Raw genomic sequence first — 16461 nt, 5'->3', positions numbered from 1 at the left:
CCGCCCTCCGCGCGCGAGGCCAATAGTATGCGCCGCCAGAACGTAGCCACGCCCACTCCTGCTTACAGCCAATGGCGTATGCGTGCCGCCTCCTATTTGCACCTGAAGGAGGGCGCGGGGCAAAACCCTGTGCACCACTACCTCCTGGCCCGGGTGCAAGGAACTTGGCTGGGCACCTTACTCCCCGCAGCGACAGAACAGCAGTCAGGCAGTGACACGAAGACAGTGCAGAAATGTTTAATAACAATAAAAAGGTCTGCTGAGAGTGAAGGCTCAAAACCACCCCTTTGCCGCATACCTATACAGAAAAAGGTTTACTATAAAGTTAACATTCTTAGTAAGTAGAAATAGGGTTGAAGCCCCTGAGACTAGCCTGATGAATGAGGTAAGGCAGCGAGTGCTTCCTCTTGGCTGGCCAGTTCTGTTCTCATAGGAAGGCGTGGCTGCTGCCTTTAGGAAGCTGACCAGCCAGGTGTCAACACTCAGGCCCATGGGGGCAGGGGACAAGCACAGCAGTGCAAGGAGGCTTCCCACCAAGACAAATGGCTAAACATGTCACGGTGAAAACATCAACCCCAGAGAATTCTCACTAGACCCTGCGGGGCTGTGCTGGCCTTCTGGGTGCCACTAGCCCCTGACTCAAGAGTTCCAGCCATCTGCAAAGTGCCAATTGTCGTTCTCAGTCAAGCACCAGTTTATGTCACTCTCTTCCTTTTGGTGCGTTTGGTGCAGCCTCTGCCAAACCAGCCACCTAGGATGGGGGCTGAGCTAAGTGGTGCACCTTGGTCTCCCGGCTGGGGTTCCTCTTGACTTCTGCACAGCGACTTCCGACTGTGGCTGCCTTCTTCACCTGCCCGCAGGGGAGTCGCCAGGGAGAATATGGGGTCCTGCCACCTACCAAAAAGGGAAAACTGGGTCAGGTGTGCCTGGGAGCCTCTCACAGTCACAACCTGCCCCAGGATGGGAAAGCTGACTGAGGAGGGGACCCTGCTCCCTCCCTGTCTTAGCCGTGGCAGGCTCTGCTTGGTGGTAGCTCCACCACCCTGAGCTACAGGAAGGGTAAGCTCCCAGCCTAGCTCAGCCTCTGTAGAACGTGTCCTTGTCGGTGACCTAGTGGCTAGGCATGCTCAGGTGGGGCAGCAGTGGTCTCAGCAGGGACGAGTCACTAACAACTCTGGGCCCCACCTCTCACTTGTAAGGCCAGGGGCAGGTGGACCAGACCCTCTCCCCTTTCCCAGATTGTGAGACTTGATAGGTGGGAAGGTCAGGTGACTAGGGAGGTGTGACCTACAGGCTCCCGGGTGAGGTCATGTGTCTGACTGAGATGTAGAACCACATATTATAAACTTAAGATACAGATAAGCACTGATAAGGAAAATGAGCTAAGTTAATGTAAAAAAAAAAAAAGTACAGTACACAATAGGCCCACATTACAGAACACCACAAACATAACATACAAGAATTGCCAGGCCCAGAAGGTGAAGGGATCCTTAATTCTTGAACCCTTTGATTAAAAGAAGTTATTGATTTCCCCTATAAGACCCTGAAAATTCACAGAGAAAGAAAGTGTAAACTTTTTACTCAAAACATACACCACGTCTAAATTATCATAAATTCTGTATTAAGGAACAGTTTCTTTAAGCTTCCCCAAGTCTGCCAGCTCCCCAAACCAAGTGCACCAAGTCTATTCAACCAGCACTGCTGAGAGCAGGTCCCTCCAGGGACCCCCCTCCAGGCTGTCTGGGTAAGGGGGACGTCTAGGCACACAGCAGCAGACTCCCTCACCCCACAGGGAGTCACATCATCCAGGGTGTCTTGGCTAGTCCCTGCAGAGGCCACCACACTGCAGCCACACCTCAGAACTTTTTCTACACTTAGTTCATGAGAGAAGACAGACATAGCTTGTCCACACAGGGGCGGGAGCAGGGTGTGCTTGTGCCCCCTCACCTGCTGTAGGGGGGGATCTCCAGGCCCAGCTCATCCATGAGGAGCTGCATGACGTCATCACATTTCCCATGAAGCTTCAGGGCAGCCCAGTCATCCTTTGGGGTCCACTGGGGACAGGGGAAGGCAAATGAGGTCAGTACCTCGCTCCTTCCCAATGCCCTGCCGCCTGGGTCCCACTTGGCCAGCCCTCGAGGTACTGAGTGCAGAACGGGAACATCCTAGGGATTCTGGGTCGAAGGGTATGGCTCTGAGCACCAGGTTACCTGTAGGTTCACAATGTAGAGCTTGGGCCGCCGGTTGGGGGGCTTGGTCATGCACCAGAGGCGTGGATACTTCTTGAGAACCTATGGGGACAGACAGACGGACAGAGAGACCACACACACACCAGGGAACAAGGCTGTAGGAAGCTGGGGTCCAATGCTGAGCTGGCCAGCTGCCAGCAGGTTCACTCCCTACCCATCCACAGTGCCGTCTGTGTACCTTTAAGCTGGAGCCTAAACACAGGATCGTGTCTGCTTTGCTGGCAGCCTGGGTGGCTGCCTCCCAGTTCAGAGGCTGCCCCAGGGTCCCCCTCTCCCCAAAGTGCACAATGGTGTCCCGGAGCGGGGCCCCACACTTGTGGCAGGCCCGGCCTGTCTGGTGTCGGTGCAGGGCGGTGCGCTCCGTCACATCGAACACCCGCACGTACTCCCTGTTGGGAGTGCAGGCCGTGCAGACCTGAGGAGGGGAGGGCACTGTGAGTGGGAGTCACTGGCCCACCCAGGCCCCCAAGGCCCAGAGGGACCGCTCACTTCAATGTACATGTTCCCATGAAGCTCGGAGATGGCTGATCGAGGCAGCCCGCTGCGCAGGTGGAGCCCGTCGCAGTTCTGAGACACCACGTGCTGCACCTGGAGGGGAAGGAGGGCGCACTCAGCAGCGAAACCATCTTGAACCCGGCAAGCCCAGAGCCTCCAAACCAGGGGTAACTCCAGCCTTGCATGAAGCCTCAAAGGCAAAACCTGGGAAGCAGGCTGGTCCTAGCAGGACTCAGGAGGGCCCACCCCAACAATTCTGAAGCACTTGGAGAAGCCTGGAGGGCAAGCGTGTGCATCAGGGGCTCAAGGCTCAGATGCTTTCTTGGGTCATTATGTTTCAGGTCCTTGAAGGCCCCTTGGTTGAAGGTGCTCAGCAGAGGGTCTGCAGATTTCCTGAGTCCTTTCCATGTTGATTCAGAGAAGGTACCCTCTTGTCTTGAGGGAGGCTTAAACCAGGAGTCTAAGCCACTTGGTGGGCATTCATCAAGGAGTCCACTGGCTGACAGAGGCAGGATGCAGTGGCCACTTGGGCACCAAGATGGTGTTCCAGGCCCCACGCCATGGATATAGCAAGTACACCAGCTAGCCACACTGGGCTCTTACCAGTTTCTGCTCATGTAAGCGGGCGATGCTCATGTGGGTGAGGGTCGGCTCGGCCTCACTCAGGTCAGCAGCACTATCAGGTGAAAGGGAAGCAGAGGTCAGGCACATGCTGCCCCCGCTCCACTCCGGGAAAGGCGGTGCTAGGCTGCTTACCTGACGCACCTCCCTTTCCGAAGCAGCGTCCACACTCCATTGGGACCCCGGTAATCTGGGATAGAGGCTGCCTGCATGTTCAGAGGGAAAATAAGCCCCGTAAATAGGCACCACTGCAGGCCCCAGCAGGCCCCACGAACAGGAAGTAAATGTTTCTCCCAACAAGTTCCAGGCTGGCCCTTGGACTGGCCTCTATCCATCCCACAGGCTCAGCATTTCCTAGTCTACTCTAACGGAACCCAGATGGAGTGTACCCCATGTGGCCCCTTCCCTCTGCCTGGACCCTGCTCCCATCTGGTCCAGCTCTTCCTCCCAGACTCCAGTGAGCCCTGCTTCCTTGGGGGCTTCTCCAACCTGGTTCTGCAGCCACACCTGTCCTCCACACTGAGGGGCAACTGGCCAAGCTCACCTGTGTCCCTCGGGTCTAGCCAGTGCAGAAGAAAAGTGAACCCCTAGGTGGGATCCCTCCTCTGTCCAAATTCTCCCATCCTGATGAGGTAAGTACTTCCTGCCCTACCTCCACAAAGACAGGCCAACCTTTCCAGTTGAGATAAACTCTACTAAATTTCCCAAGTTCCCAATCTAGTGAAACAAAGCCATCTGAGAGACAGAAAGAACAGGCGTGCCAGGATCAAGGTGCTCCGTGCTCCTCAGGCTGAATGTTCTCCCTCCTGCTCACAGTCAGAAAAATGTCCACCCTGACCAGTAGTTCTGACTCACACCAGAAAGTGGACTTTCAAATAGCAATGCTCAGAGCTAATTAACGAGCAGCACGTGGCTTGAAGTAGTCACTTACAGCTCTTTAACAAGGGATATCTGCTTTGAAATAAGCTCATAACGAGAGTTCACCTGCAATCGTGCAGGGAGACCAGACCACCTGTGCTCCAGCTGTTTGTAGGTTGGAGCAGTAAACACACCTGACCCATTCTTTCTACTGGGCCTCCATTCATCCCTGTTTGGAGTGTCTTACTCTCACTTTCGCCTGTAAAATCTTACCCATCTTTCAAGGCCCCGACTCAGTCCCACCTCCTACAAAAAAACCAGGTAGGCTGGATTCCCAGCTCTGAGACCACAGAGGGTATGCCTGGATGTCTAGTGATCTAACACACAGCCAGCTTCACATTACAGTCATTTGCGTATATGCCTTATTAATGTCATCTGCCAGCTTGTCTGGGATGGAAATCCTCAGTGTTTATCTCTGCTGGGCCTACACGTAGGTCACACTCAAGACACACCCATCAATTAGACAAAAAATGTGCCATCCACACCGTCAAAACTAGTCATACCTAGTCCACAGCCCAGGGCAGCGTCTCACTTAAAACTTCTCAAAACCCAATGCATTTCTCTTTCTTATTTGCATTGCCTTGCTCCCCACTTACCTTCCTCCAACATTCTGCAAAACCAAGAATGGGGAATCAGGACACAGTTTTGGCCTTAGCTCTGCCCATGTAACCTCGGGACAGTACATGAACTTCCTGCACCTTGAATGAGGTGCCCGCAAGTACTAAGCTATTATGCCCCACCCTCACCTCTAACTGGGTATAACAATGAAGTTCAAGCCTTTAAAACTGTTCACTAGTGAGGTTTCAAATTGAATCATTTGGAGCTTCTAAGAAAGGAAAGACCTCGAGAGCCGCTTTTACAGTGAGTTTTTAGCCCCGCCGGTGTGGCTCCGTGGATGGAGCGACGTCCCAGGGACTGAGAGATCCTGGTTCGGTTCCCGGTCAGGGCACACGCGCGGGTTTCGGGCTCGATGCCCAGTGGGGAGCGTGCAGGAGGCAGCCGATCAATGTCTCTCTTACCGATGTTTCTATTTTTCTCTCCCTTCCTCTCTAAAAAAATCAATAAGAACATACTTAAAGTGAGTTTTTGGCGGCCCAGTGGTTTTACTCAACTTGGAGTGCCGTAGGTCCGGTCTGCAGGTCAGACACCCAAAAGGGGGCGCCCCAGGCCCGCGCCCGGCGCCGCGGTCCGCGCCCCTCCTGGCCCTGGGAGCCCACCCGGACACGGCCAGGCACGCCCCGCCTCCTACCGTGCTGATGCCCGCGCCGGTGTAGACGACCAGGTGCTTGGCGTTGCGCACGGCGCCGGCCAGCTCCCGGACCTTCCTCCGCAGCTCCTCCGGGTCGTCGCACACCTGCCGAGACCCAGGCCGGCCATCAGCCCCGGCCCGCCCGCCCCTACCCAGCGAGGCCCGGGCCCAGGCGGCGCGCGCCGCGGGACTCGCCTCCTCCTGCCTCCGCTTCAGGCCCTCACGCCGCCGGCTCCGGCCCTGCAGCTCGGCCACCAGGTCCTCGCTCTCGGCCAGCAGCCGGCCCTCCTCTGCGCTGCGCTCGGCCGTCGCCTTCCTCAGGATGCGCGACACCTGCGGGCGCGGGGCGGGCGGTGAGCGCGGCGCGAGCCGGGGCGCGGGGCGGGCGGGCGGGCGGCGGCGTACCTGGCGGAGGCGCTCCCGCTGCTGCTCCTCCCGCAGCCTGCGCACCCGCTCGGCTGCCTTGCGCTCCGAGCGGCTCAGACCCCCGGCTGCCATCACTGCCGGGCGGACGCGCGCTTCCGCTTCCGCCTCCCGGCAGGCCGTGCGCCGACGCAGGCGCGCGAGGCCCCGCCCTTCCGGCCCCGCCCGCGACGCCCAAGGAAGCACCTGCCAGTCTTTTTAAAAGGTGTTTATTGATCATATACAAAATAAAGAAAACCTTATATATCACAAACATACACTATGTACAGCAATAAATACCCGGGGCCCGGCCCAGTGCCGTCCCTCCTGGACAATAATTTAGCAATAAATACTGCACAGGGCAGGGTGGTGCCGGGGCAGGCCGCCCCCATGCGGCCCTCCCCGCCTGGATCTCCAACCACCCCCGCGCTGGGCAGACCCCAGGGTACCCCCACATCCCCCTGGCTTCAGGCCTAGGCAGGGCAGGCAGGGTGTGATCGACTCTGCTTGGACCCACCCTCTCGGCGCCAGGAGAGCAGCAGAGCTGGACACACTGGGCAGCCCTTGTCCTGTTGCCCTAAGATGCCAGGAGAGGGCCTTCGGCACCCGCTCCCGTTTGGTTAAAGGCTTCCGGGACTAGCAGACTGAGGGGATGGGAAGAAGGGAGGGGCCGGGACACGAGGTTGCTGGCAGGGTCCCTTCTCACAGTTCACTGGGGACACCCACGTACCAAGGCTGCTGCTCCAGGGTGGAGTGCCACTGTGTGCGACTGGCCCAACAGGTACAGCCCACACCCAGAGCAGGACAGGCCATCTGTCTCAAGGGCACACCCCGTCTCCCATCTGCTGCAAAACCAGACAGCCAACAGGAAGGCAAAAACGCGCCAAAAAGAATTATTCAGTGGCTTCTGAGGGAAAAAAATCGTTAATGTGTTGGTTTCTTTCACCAAACCACAGCCTAAAAAAGTAACTTACAAGATCCCAGAGAGGAAATGGTGCTGTAGGTTGTGGTTCGGGCTTCCCAGCTGTGGATGGGAGCTTTGACCAACACACCACCTCAGAGCTGGAGGCAGCAGAGACCAGATGGGGCTTGACCAGCCGTCAGAAAGCAGGCTCCCGCATCAGAGCTGTGGGCCTGGGCACTGACCACTGAGGTTGCTGCCGACAGTCAGGGTTGTGCACACAGACTTAACGTGTGGACCAAGAGGAAAGAAGCCCCAGTAGAAACCAGCAACCCTCCTAGCTGCCACAGAGCAGCCATGTCTTCTCACTTGTACAAAGGGCAGTGCCACCTGGAGCAGCAGCCAGGGGCCTAGGGAGGCCTCCCTGGGGCCATGCTCTGGGAAGGAGCTGACCTGTTCCTACAGGATTCTCCTCTGAAATCTGAGTGTCCATGTTGGGGTAAGGGAGGAGTCGGGTGAGGGCAAGTGGGAGGGGAGGTGCACGGCATGGTTTACTTAGTGGACACGTCTGGGAAACTTGGCTTTGGCCAAAGCCCTCGATTCACTGTGTCAGAAAAGTTGAGGAGAGAAAGAGGGAACACAATACCCTCACAGTAGGAAAAACGAATGAACAAGAATCAGAAAGACACCAACCAGTCACATGTGGACACAGAACCTACTGTGAAGAAACCAAGGGGAAGGGGGAAAGGGTGGGGTGGGCCTGCAGGGTGGCTTGACAAGAACTGGATGCACCCCTAGACCCAAGGAGCAGTTGCTTCAAATCCAAAAACCCTGAAAGGAACCATGGCCTAACTAACTCCAGAAGCTTCTTCTATAAACCAAACCAATGACCTGCAATTTCTGCTCAGCATTGCCCACTCTCAACCCTTCCTCTCCCCTTCCTCGCCCCCACATCCTCCCTCCATTCTCCAGGTCCACAGCCTGGCAGAGGTGTGCAGAGATGGAGATGGACGACCACCTCCCAGCCAGGACAAAAGTGGGGACAGTAAACGGACATGGACAGCTGTCCTTCCCAGCACCAGGACTGGGCATGACCTCTCTTTGGGGACTGTTATAATGCGATTCCAACACACTGCTGCTACAACCATCAACAACTGTCATCTGGATCCTACAAGACAGAGGCAGACTGGAGGGGGAGGAGGCCACTAAGTGATCTGGAATCAACAGTCAAAATCTCCATTGCAGGCTGACCCAGGGACAACAGGGAATGTCTCTGAACATCTAGGACCCAGAGAAGCCCATCAAGATGGCCGACGTTGACAGCATGTCGCTGCTCCCATCCCACAGGCACTGGGTCCAACTCTAGGATGAAAATCCTGCTGAACACCAGGTGAAACTCTGCCAGGCCACTCTGTTGCACTTCTGTGCTTTTCAGGGGTTCAGGACCCCCAGAGAAGCCAACCAGCAACTCCGAGAAGAGGTCAAGGCCCACAGAGACGGTACTGGCCTCTCGGGGGCGGACACCACAGGCAGCCCCTGTCACGTGCCTATGAGGAGCCTTCCAAGCCAAGCCTGGGAGACCGGCTGCCTCCACCGAGTGGCCGGGATGGGAGGGGGGCTCAACCCCAGAGGACCTCCACAAGCCAAGCACTGGATCCCTGGAAGACACAGATCCCAAAGGGAGGCGGAAGAAGGCCTGAAGCCGAGAGCTGCCAGCATGTTCAGGAGAGAAGGGGACAGGACCTGGCCCTGGAAACTGTAGCCCTTGTCTGATACTGGTGGAGACTCCCAGGCCCTCAGAAGGGGCCACCCCAGGGGGCCCCAAAACCACCTGGTTCTGCCTAGGAAGCACCGCCCGAAGCACAGAAACAGTTCTGGGATAAGTGGACCGCTGGGCACCCTGCTGAGACCCATAGGAAGCCTCAAGGAACCAAGCTGGGGTCAGCGGCCAGAGCTGGAGCAGGTTGACTGAACACCAGGAGGAAGACAGCTAGGGGCAGGCAGCTTGGCCATCACCCCGTGGGCACCAACAGTGACTCCTTGGTCTGCAAAGCCCCCACTGGGGGCCAGACGCAGTGGGCACGGAAGCTGCATGAGGGCCCCCCCAGGATAGCCCCCAGTTTCACCTACCCTGCCACTGGATCAGCCCAAGCCTGACACACACATGCAAAGCCAAGGGGCAGCAGGGGTGGGAGCGGCAGAGCCCCAAATTGGACCTCCTGGCAACCTGGGGCAGGCAGTGAGGCTGGGCTGGTGGGCACAGAACCCCCAAACTCTGCTGGAGCGGGTCCCGCCCGGCATCCCAGCCTGTGCCCAGCAAGCCGGCAGAAGCAAAACACAACCAAATCCAAAACAAACACAGGAGAACAGACACAAGCGACACCCACAGGTCAAAGGTCACCAGAAGCACCAGCACGAGACGCTGCACAAGACCTCACCAGGCACGGACGACACCAGGCACCGGCGGAGCCGGAAGCAGGACGGGCGAAGGAGTAAGTCACTTTCGGTACAATTGCAAAAGAGTCAGCAAAGAGGACGTGAGGACGCGCCTTCTGGTCGCTCGCGGCTTGGCTTTTTTTTTTTTTGTCTTTTTTAAACTAAGTTTTATAAATAACATCTGATAACTCTGTGTATATAAAAACTAAACTTCAACAGCCACAAAGACTTGTCTGTAAGTTTACAAGAAAGGGCTTTTTTTTTTTTCTTTTTTTAAACTAGCAAAGTTTCTATTATAATTTCTTCCCTTTTCCATTTATATGGTCAAATGTTCTTGCTTGTTTTTTGTAAAAAGACAGTTTTATAAATACTCTGCAGCTCTTTTTTTTCTTTAGCTTTTAAACATATAATTTAATAACTTCGTAAAAGGAACTTCTCTCTTTTAAATAAAGGGCTATGTAACCACACAAATAGGTCATGTAAACAGTGACACGGGACCATTGCAGGACACTGGACACACCCTTCACGTACGCTCACAACCAGTGATTTGGTCTTGTTCAGTGCAATGTGCCAGTTGAGCGCACGGAGGCCCCTGGCCCACAGCCACACGACACCCCATCCCCCCAGCACCCAGGCCGGTGGCCCGCCTGTCGAGGGCCCTCAAGGACACCCTGCTCCTCGGGGCAGAGCCCATCTATGCCTGCTGGCTGAGCTGCAAGTGATCCACCCGGCCCTGTGCCAGCCCAACTTCAGGGCCTGTGGGCCACTCGGGAGAGAAAGCAGCCATCCTGCCCTGATGCCCTCCCTGCTCAGGGACCCTCAAAAGCCCCACAGCTCGCTCGGTCTTTCTATCTATTCCCAAAGGGCCAATTCTGGATTCCAAGCCCACATGGCCTTGGTACAAAGGGGGCAGGTGTGACCCCACGTCACCGCCGAACTGACCAATCCCAACGTACAAAACACACGATGACAACGACGAGATCAAGGGGCTCAGCCCGGCGCCCCTGGGGTGCAGGTTGTGCTTTGCAGGGAAGGGAGGAGGTAGGAGAGGAAGAGAGGAAGAGAGGAGGAAGAAGGGGACAGGGCTGCCAAATTCACCATGTGCCTAGTGGCCCCTCACAGACCCGCCTGGGCAAGCGTGCGTCCCTACGACCGGGCGTCCGTCTTGGACTTTACTATTGTGATGACACTGGTGGCAGCCACCTTGCCGGGGACAAGGGGCCCCAGGCTGGCAGCAAGGGGGCCCCGAGCCGGAGCCACGGGGCCACGAGCCACGGTCCTGGCGAAGTTCTGCAGGGCCTCGTACTTGGAGCGCAGCGCGTCCAGCTCCAGCTTCATGCTGGCGTTCTCTGAGGCCAGCTTCTCCACCTCCTGCTGCAGCTCCGCCTTCTGCTTCTCCAGCTCCTCCTTCTGCGTCACCCGCTTCACACGGCAGCTGGCGGCATAGCCACGGTTCTTGAGCGTGCGCCGGCGCTGCTTTAGCTGGACGATCTCCTCCTTGGACAGGCCCCGCAGGTGCTGGTTCAGCTCCCGCACAGACATGGTCACCAGCTCTTCGTCCGTCAGGCTGGTGCCATTCTCACCTGGCTCCCGCTTCACCTGGGCGGCACAGTGCACAAGGTCACTGGCTGAACAGCCACCATCCCTGTGCCACCCCAGCCCCGAAATGTGCCCACCCTGCCTGCTCACCTTCAAGGCCTTGTTTCCTTTATTGGGGGTCGTCATAACCCGGGGGGCACAGCAAGCAGGCACTCTGCAAGACAGGGAGAAGACATCAGGACCCTGGAGACCCCCTTTCCCCTCCACACCCCCACTCTCGCCCCACCTGCCCATTCCCCAATACCTGGCCCCGCGGACGGCCCTCAGGCCTTGCCTCTCCTGAGCTGGGCTGCTCCCTGTCTACCCGGCCCCTAGGAAACCAGGTGGAGGGCAGGAGGGTCCAAGGAAGAAAGGGAAATTGAAGGAGTGTGAGGGAGGCAGAGGCAAAAAAAGGGGCTGGGGGAGAGATTAGAAGGGTGCGGGAGGGGCCAGCCCAGAAGGAAGCCCAGAGCTTTTAAAAATAACCCCAGTGTGCGCCCCAGAGCGGCTGTTCCTGGCGAGTCATGCTGACTCAGCACATCACTCCTGCCAGCCAACACAGCCCCAGGGGACCAGCAGCCAGAGCAGAAAGCTGTTAAGGTCAGAAAGGCCAGCCTGGCCACAGCAGGTGAGGGCCAGGGCCAGCAACCCTGCACGTGTGTACTCGAGGGTCCTACCTGCCCCCCAGCTGGCCTAGGACAAAGCCCTGCTCTCACCAAGGCTTCGAGGGTCATCCCCACTGGGGACTCAGGCAGAGGGGAGGACCAGGGGCATCCTGCTTCTCCCAGGACTTCCCACTTTGAAGAACGGCAAGTGGGCTGTCCAACTAGCTCTGGCGGGAGCGCCCCCACCCTCCAGGTGGCAGGCAGGCACCCAGTTGCTGATGGAGTAATCATCCTGTGGCTTTGGGTTGCAGCATGTCGCGCCCCTGCCCTCCTTGCCCAAGGCATTTCACAAGAGTGCCTACAGTTAGCCATTCAAGGGGACTACTCAGTCCCCTCTGGGCCAATGGCTGCTCCCTGGCCCCCTGTCCGGAGTCAGCACCCACAGGGCACCGGACCAAAGCAAAGGGGCTAGGTGGCTGGACCCAGGGCCCCCTCCCACCCACGTGATTACCCTTCCCACACCCCACCTTCACTTTCTGCTTCCTAAAGCCCTGCCAAGAACAATTTTGCTTGCCTAGGCGTATGACTCCTGGCTCAGCCAGCCACCACCAGACTGGCTGCCCACCCCCAGCTTTGCACTCTCCTTTCCTGGTTAGAGGCAGGGAGGTAAATGCTGGGGAGCTAAGACAGACCCCAGGCTCCCTCCCAGAGGACACCACAAGCACTTCAGGTAATGTTGGCCTGAGAAGGGCTTCTTACCCTCACTGGGAGCTCAAGCGTGGGCTTGGGAAGTAAAGGCACAAGTGGGCTCCATGGCAGACCCCACCCCCCAGCCTTGCACTGGGAGGCCAGAGGCATCCCCCCAGCCAGGCCACCCTGAATTTCAGGCAGGCCTGCAGCTCCAGGGCCTGGTTCTTCCAGGGTAGCAGATGGGGAGACCAGAACCAGAGGCAAGAAGGTCCTCAGGACCCCTGACCACCCTGGGGCCAGGCCCTCATGGCAGAACACATTGCTGTGCAGTGACACTGCCCTGGGTCCTACCATGGTCGCTCCAAAGGAAAAGCCCTGGCACCAGCTTTTCCCACCACCACGCCCCCTCCACCCCCAATGCTGAGCGCAGCGGTGACTTCCTGAAGAGATCACAGAAAAGTGCCTCCTCGACAGATTTCACCCTCCGCAGAAGGCCTGAACTCAGCACAAGTGCAGCCAGTGGCATCCTAATCAAAGGTGTGCGTGAGCACTTGGGGGAGGGGCAGGCCTCATAAAGCCAGGACTGCCAAGTGCCTGGCCTGGCCTCCGCCCACCTGGGGACACACACTGACAGGATAGAGATGGCCTTGGGGATGGGATGGCAGTGATGGCTCAGTGCACCTCTAGAAGCCAGGTGGAGGAGACCCCAAAGGCGAGGTCAAGAAACTATCCTGCCCTGGCCAGTGTTGCTAAGTGGTTAGAGCATCAGCCTGCGTAGAGGAGGCAACCAGTCAATGTGTCTCTCACATAGATGTTTCTCTCTCTCCCTCCCACTCTCACTGAGAAATCAATGGGGGAAAAATATCCTCGAGTGAGGATAACCAAAAAAAAAAAGAAAAAGAAGCTACCACCCCATCCCTCCTCCTCATCCCTAAGGCTTATTCAAACTGGGGCTCGGGCATCCTTCCTTCTCCACTCCCCAGATGAGTCCACTTGGAGAAGGCCTAGATGGCCCTAAGCCACCAAAGTTCCCTGGACTGCCCGCTTAGGCCCGAGAGTCAGTCAGAAAGGGAAAGAGATTCAGGTAACTCTAGCTTTGCCCCAGGCCCAAACTCCAAGGCACGGACATTGGGCAGAAGGCTCAACAGCTGGCCTGCAAACCTTGATCAGACCTCCCAGCCTCACCCCACCCGGCCCTCAGACCACCTCCTCCAGAAGCTCTCGTCCGCTGAAAGCCACTCTGAGAAAATCTGAAACTGAACTTCTACTGAAGTGTGCGTAAGTGGGGAGCCTTAAAGAAACACCCCTCCAGGAGCCCACATTCTGCTAGAGCAAAAATTCCAGCCTAAGGATCAGCTGAACCGTTTTTGTTTTTGTTTTTGCTCACCCGGGGACATTTTTCCATTTTTTGTTCAGATAAAGTGGGAGGGAGAGAGAAGAAGAGAGAGAGAGAGAAACATTCACGTGAAAGGGACACATCGAGTGGCTGCCACCCGCACGACCAACCAGGGCCAGGGACAAACTGCAACCGAGGTACGTGCCCTTAGCGGGAACCGAACCCGGGTCTCTCTGGACCGCAGGCGGACGCTCCAACGGCTCAGGCAAACCAGCCAGGGCAGCTGGACTGTTAAAGATCTGGTATCTCTAAGCCCCAGGCTGTGTGGCTGTGGCTGTGTGTGTGTGTGTGTGTGTGTGTGTGTACAGGGTGGGGCAAAAGTAGGTTTACAGTTGTTTGTATGGAGAATGATTAATAATAAAAGAATAAACTCTGTGTTTCATGTACTCACAACTATAAACCTATTTTTGCCCCACCCTGTGGTGGTGGAGGCAAATCTCTGCAGATATAAATCCCCGGGGAAGGGTCCTCACTTTAATCTAGACAAAGACACTCCCCCACCTTTAGAGGCCAAGAACTACCCATACACCCTTAAGAGGTGTCCCAGGACACACCTCAAGCTGTCACTTTCCAATTGTCCCCACCACCTGGCCTGACATCCATCAGGGACACATTCTCTGCTAACCTTAATAACATCGAGCCACGACCTCCAGGGGGACAAGGTTGGGGTGACTGGGAACTGCATTCTTCTACCCCAGCTTACCTGCTGTGTGCCCTGAGGACTAGGCACCCTTCAAGCTCCCACCACCTGCAGCCTCAACCCAGACCCCAAGGCCCGACTACAAAGAGGGACAGGGCCTGCTCACCAGACACCTTGGTCCCCAATGTCTAAGTCCTGCCGCTTCCTCTTATTTGCAATTTCCTGGTAGAGCCGAGCCTGCTTGCCAACTGTCCTGTCCACTGTCACCCAGGACTCAGTACAAGGTGTACTCTGCCCGGCTCTTTCACGGAGCACTGGGCTCCCCTCTGGACCCCACCCTTTCCTCCCGCCACCCAGGCTGCCCCTCCCTGCAGACCTCCCCAGCCTCTTTCTCTCTCTGTAGTCCAGGTACCCCTCTCTTCCCCGCCCAGGGGCGCAAAGCCTGGCCGACCAGACCACTCACAGGGAAAGCCTGCTTCCCGTTCCCTAGCACGGCCCCTCTAAGCTCCTCCCCTTCTCTCACTCAGAGAACTATTTCCCAGTTTGGGGAACTGTCCCAGACGTGGGTCGGGGACCAGCCGCCAGAGAAGAGCATGCCTAGGAAGACTGGCCAGGCCGGGGGCTTCACGTTCTACCGCGTCGGGGGCCCCTCCACTTCCTCTTCGCCACCCGGCCTTCAACTTGCACCTCAGTCCAAACTGAAAAGCCGCCCGAGCCCCGGGGCCTAGGCCGGTCCCCTCGTGCCCACGGTCCCTTCCACCTCCTGCTTCCTGGCCTGTGAGCCCCAGGCCGCAGCCCCAATCCCCCAGGCACCGGGATGAGCAGCGAGTGACCTCATGCTGATGACTCAGCAAGTCTCCCTCGGGCTCTGGCACGCGTGTGGCGCGGAGCGGCGCGAGCAGGGTCTCCCAGCGCCCCCGAGCCGGCCGGCCCGGCCCCCGGCCCAGCGCCCGCGAAGGCGCCGACACAGACACCTGATGAATCAGCAGCCCGGCCGAGCCGCGGGGCTCCTCCGCGGGGCCCCGGGCGCCCCACTCGACCCCACCCTTTCCTCCCGCCACCCTGGCCGCCCCTCCCTCCAGGACGCCCCGGCCTCCGCCGGGCGAGCCGCGCGCCCGCCCCGCCGGCCCGCCAGCCCTCCGCCGGCCCGCGGCCCACCCCCGCAGCCCGGGCGCAGCGGCCAGCACTGCCCCGCCAGTGGGGAAATCGAGGCACGGGCCGCCGGCAGAGAGCGGGGCAGACCCAACGCCAGGAGCGCCCGGCCCGCGCCGCTCGGGCCCACCCGGAGGAACCGCGGCCCCGCCGGCTGCACCCGGCGCGGAGCCCCCCGCCGCCCCCCGCCCCCCGGCCGCCTGGGCCCGCCGCCGCACTCACCCACCACACTGCGGGCCCGGGCGGACCGAGGCCGGGGCGGGGGGCGGCGGGCGCTCCGAGGCTGCGCGGGGATGGGCCGCGCGGGGGCTCCGGGCCCGGGGTGGGGGCTCGCCGCCTGCGCGGGCCGGGCCGAGCGCGCTGGGAAGGCCGGGCCGGACCAGGCTCGGGATCCGCCGCCGCCGCCGCCGCCGCCGCCGCCGCCGCTCCACAGACGTCACATGATGTTTGGTCACGTGGGCTCCATTCATGAAGCGGCGGCGCGACCGGCCAGGGCTTAAAGGGGAAGGCGCGGCGGCGGAGGCGGGGCGCGGCCGCAATGCGCAGGCGCGCCCGGGCACTGTCGCCCCGGCAACGCGCGCCGCGCCCTGCCCGGGCGGGGTCTCGCGGGACTAGCCGGGGCGCGCGCTCTCCGAAGACCACGCCCCCTCCCCGGCCCGCAGGGCGGGGCCTAGTGGCCAGTGCAGCAGCTTTCCTGCCCCTTGTGTGCTGACAGTTTCAAAGGCCACGTGTCCAAAGGGCCCGCTTTCACCTGCGCTGGGGTGGGGTGGGGTCTTTGCTTGGGGCTCACGCCTTAGATGGGCGATGCAGGGGCACAAAGTCCCACAAGCCCTCCAGGCCCAGCCCTGGCCACAGGCCGTGGGTGCGTGCGGAGTGACCAGGCCTTGAGGCCACCCTGGCAGAAACTGGGAAAGCAGTCTGCCCCTTGTTTTTGGCGTATTGCATTTTCTTCCGTTTTCCGGTGTCTCCCCTCTCCCCTTGTCCCCAAAGTGCCTCATTCGCCCACCCGCGTGCGCTGGGCCTCGGTTCTAAGTGGGCCCAGGGAGAGAACTGGAGATGAGCCGCTGCAGTGCGGTTCTTGGAAACCTCTGCTCAGCTCCCCTGATCACCCCTGCTGCCCTTCAGGGTA

General features: G+C 58.8%; 2 protein-coding genes across 12 annotated transcripts; both read right to left on the bottom strand.

Moving 5' to 3' along the window:
- Nucleotides 1-222: 222 nt before the first annotated feature.
- SIRT7 (sirtuin 7) lies at nt 223-6067 on the bottom strand. The gene is made up of 10 exons (XM_036267995.1): nt 5938-6067; nt 5728-5865; nt 5533-5637; nt 3501-3571; nt 3348-3420; nt 2739-2837; nt 2428-2664; nt 2211-2291; nt 1948-2054; nt 223-894 (listed from the first exon to the last, which is right to left on the bottom strand). The coding sequence occupies exons 1-10, from the start codon at nt 6028-6030 to the stop codon at nt 696-698; spliced, it is 1203 nt and encodes a 400-aa protein (XP_036123888.1). The 5' UTR covers nt 6031-6067; the 3' UTR covers nt 223-695.
- Nucleotides 6068-9407: 3340 nt separating this feature from the next.
- On the bottom strand, nt 9408-15595 carry MAFG (MAF bZIP transcription factor G). Of its 11 annotated transcripts, none has more exons than XM_036268003.1 (3): nt 15555-15595; nt 10961-11024; nt 9408-10870 (listed from the first exon to the last, which is right to left on the bottom strand). In XM_036268003.1, exons 2-3 carry the CDS (start codon nt 10994-10996, stop codon nt 10418-10420), a joined length of 489 nt encoding a protein of 162 aa, XP_036123896.1. In that variant the 5' UTR covers nt 10997-11024; nt 15555-15595; the 3' UTR covers nt 9408-10417. The 11 variants fall into 11 exon arrangements, with proteins under 11 accessions (XP_036123896.1, XP_036123898.1, XP_036123894.1 ...); XM_036268005.1 differs by having other exon boundaries at nt 15559-15581; XM_036268001.1 differs by lacking the exon at nt 15555-15595 and adding an exon at nt 15014-15064.
- Nucleotides 15596-16461: the final 866 nt, after the last annotated feature.

The sequence above is a fragment of the Molossus molossus genome, unplaced genomic scaffold, assembly GCF_014108415.1.
Source record: "Molossus molossus isolate mMolMol1 unplaced genomic scaffold, mMolMol1.p scaffold_m16_p_19, whole genome shotgun sequence".
NCBI lineage: Eukaryota > Metazoa > Chordata > Mammalia > Chiroptera > Molossidae > Molossus > Molossus molossus.
This window is presented reverse-complemented; position numbering and strand designations above follow the sequence as displayed.

Excerpts from the sequence above, each read along its gene's own strand:
- SIRT7 (XM_036267995.1), bottom strand. The coding sequence starts at position 6,030 with ATGGCAGCCGGGGGTCTGAGCCGCTCGGAGCGCAAGGCAGCCGAGCGG. Across the intron at positions 2,665-2,738 it reads ATGGGAACATGTACATTGAA|GTCTGCACGGCCTGCACTCC; the intron begins GTGAGCGGTCCC and ends TCCCCTCCTCAG. Across the intron at positions 2,292-2,427 it reads GTTTAGGCTCCAGCTTAAAG|GTTCTCAAGAAGTATCCACG; the intron begins GTACACAGACGG and ends CTGTCCCCATAG.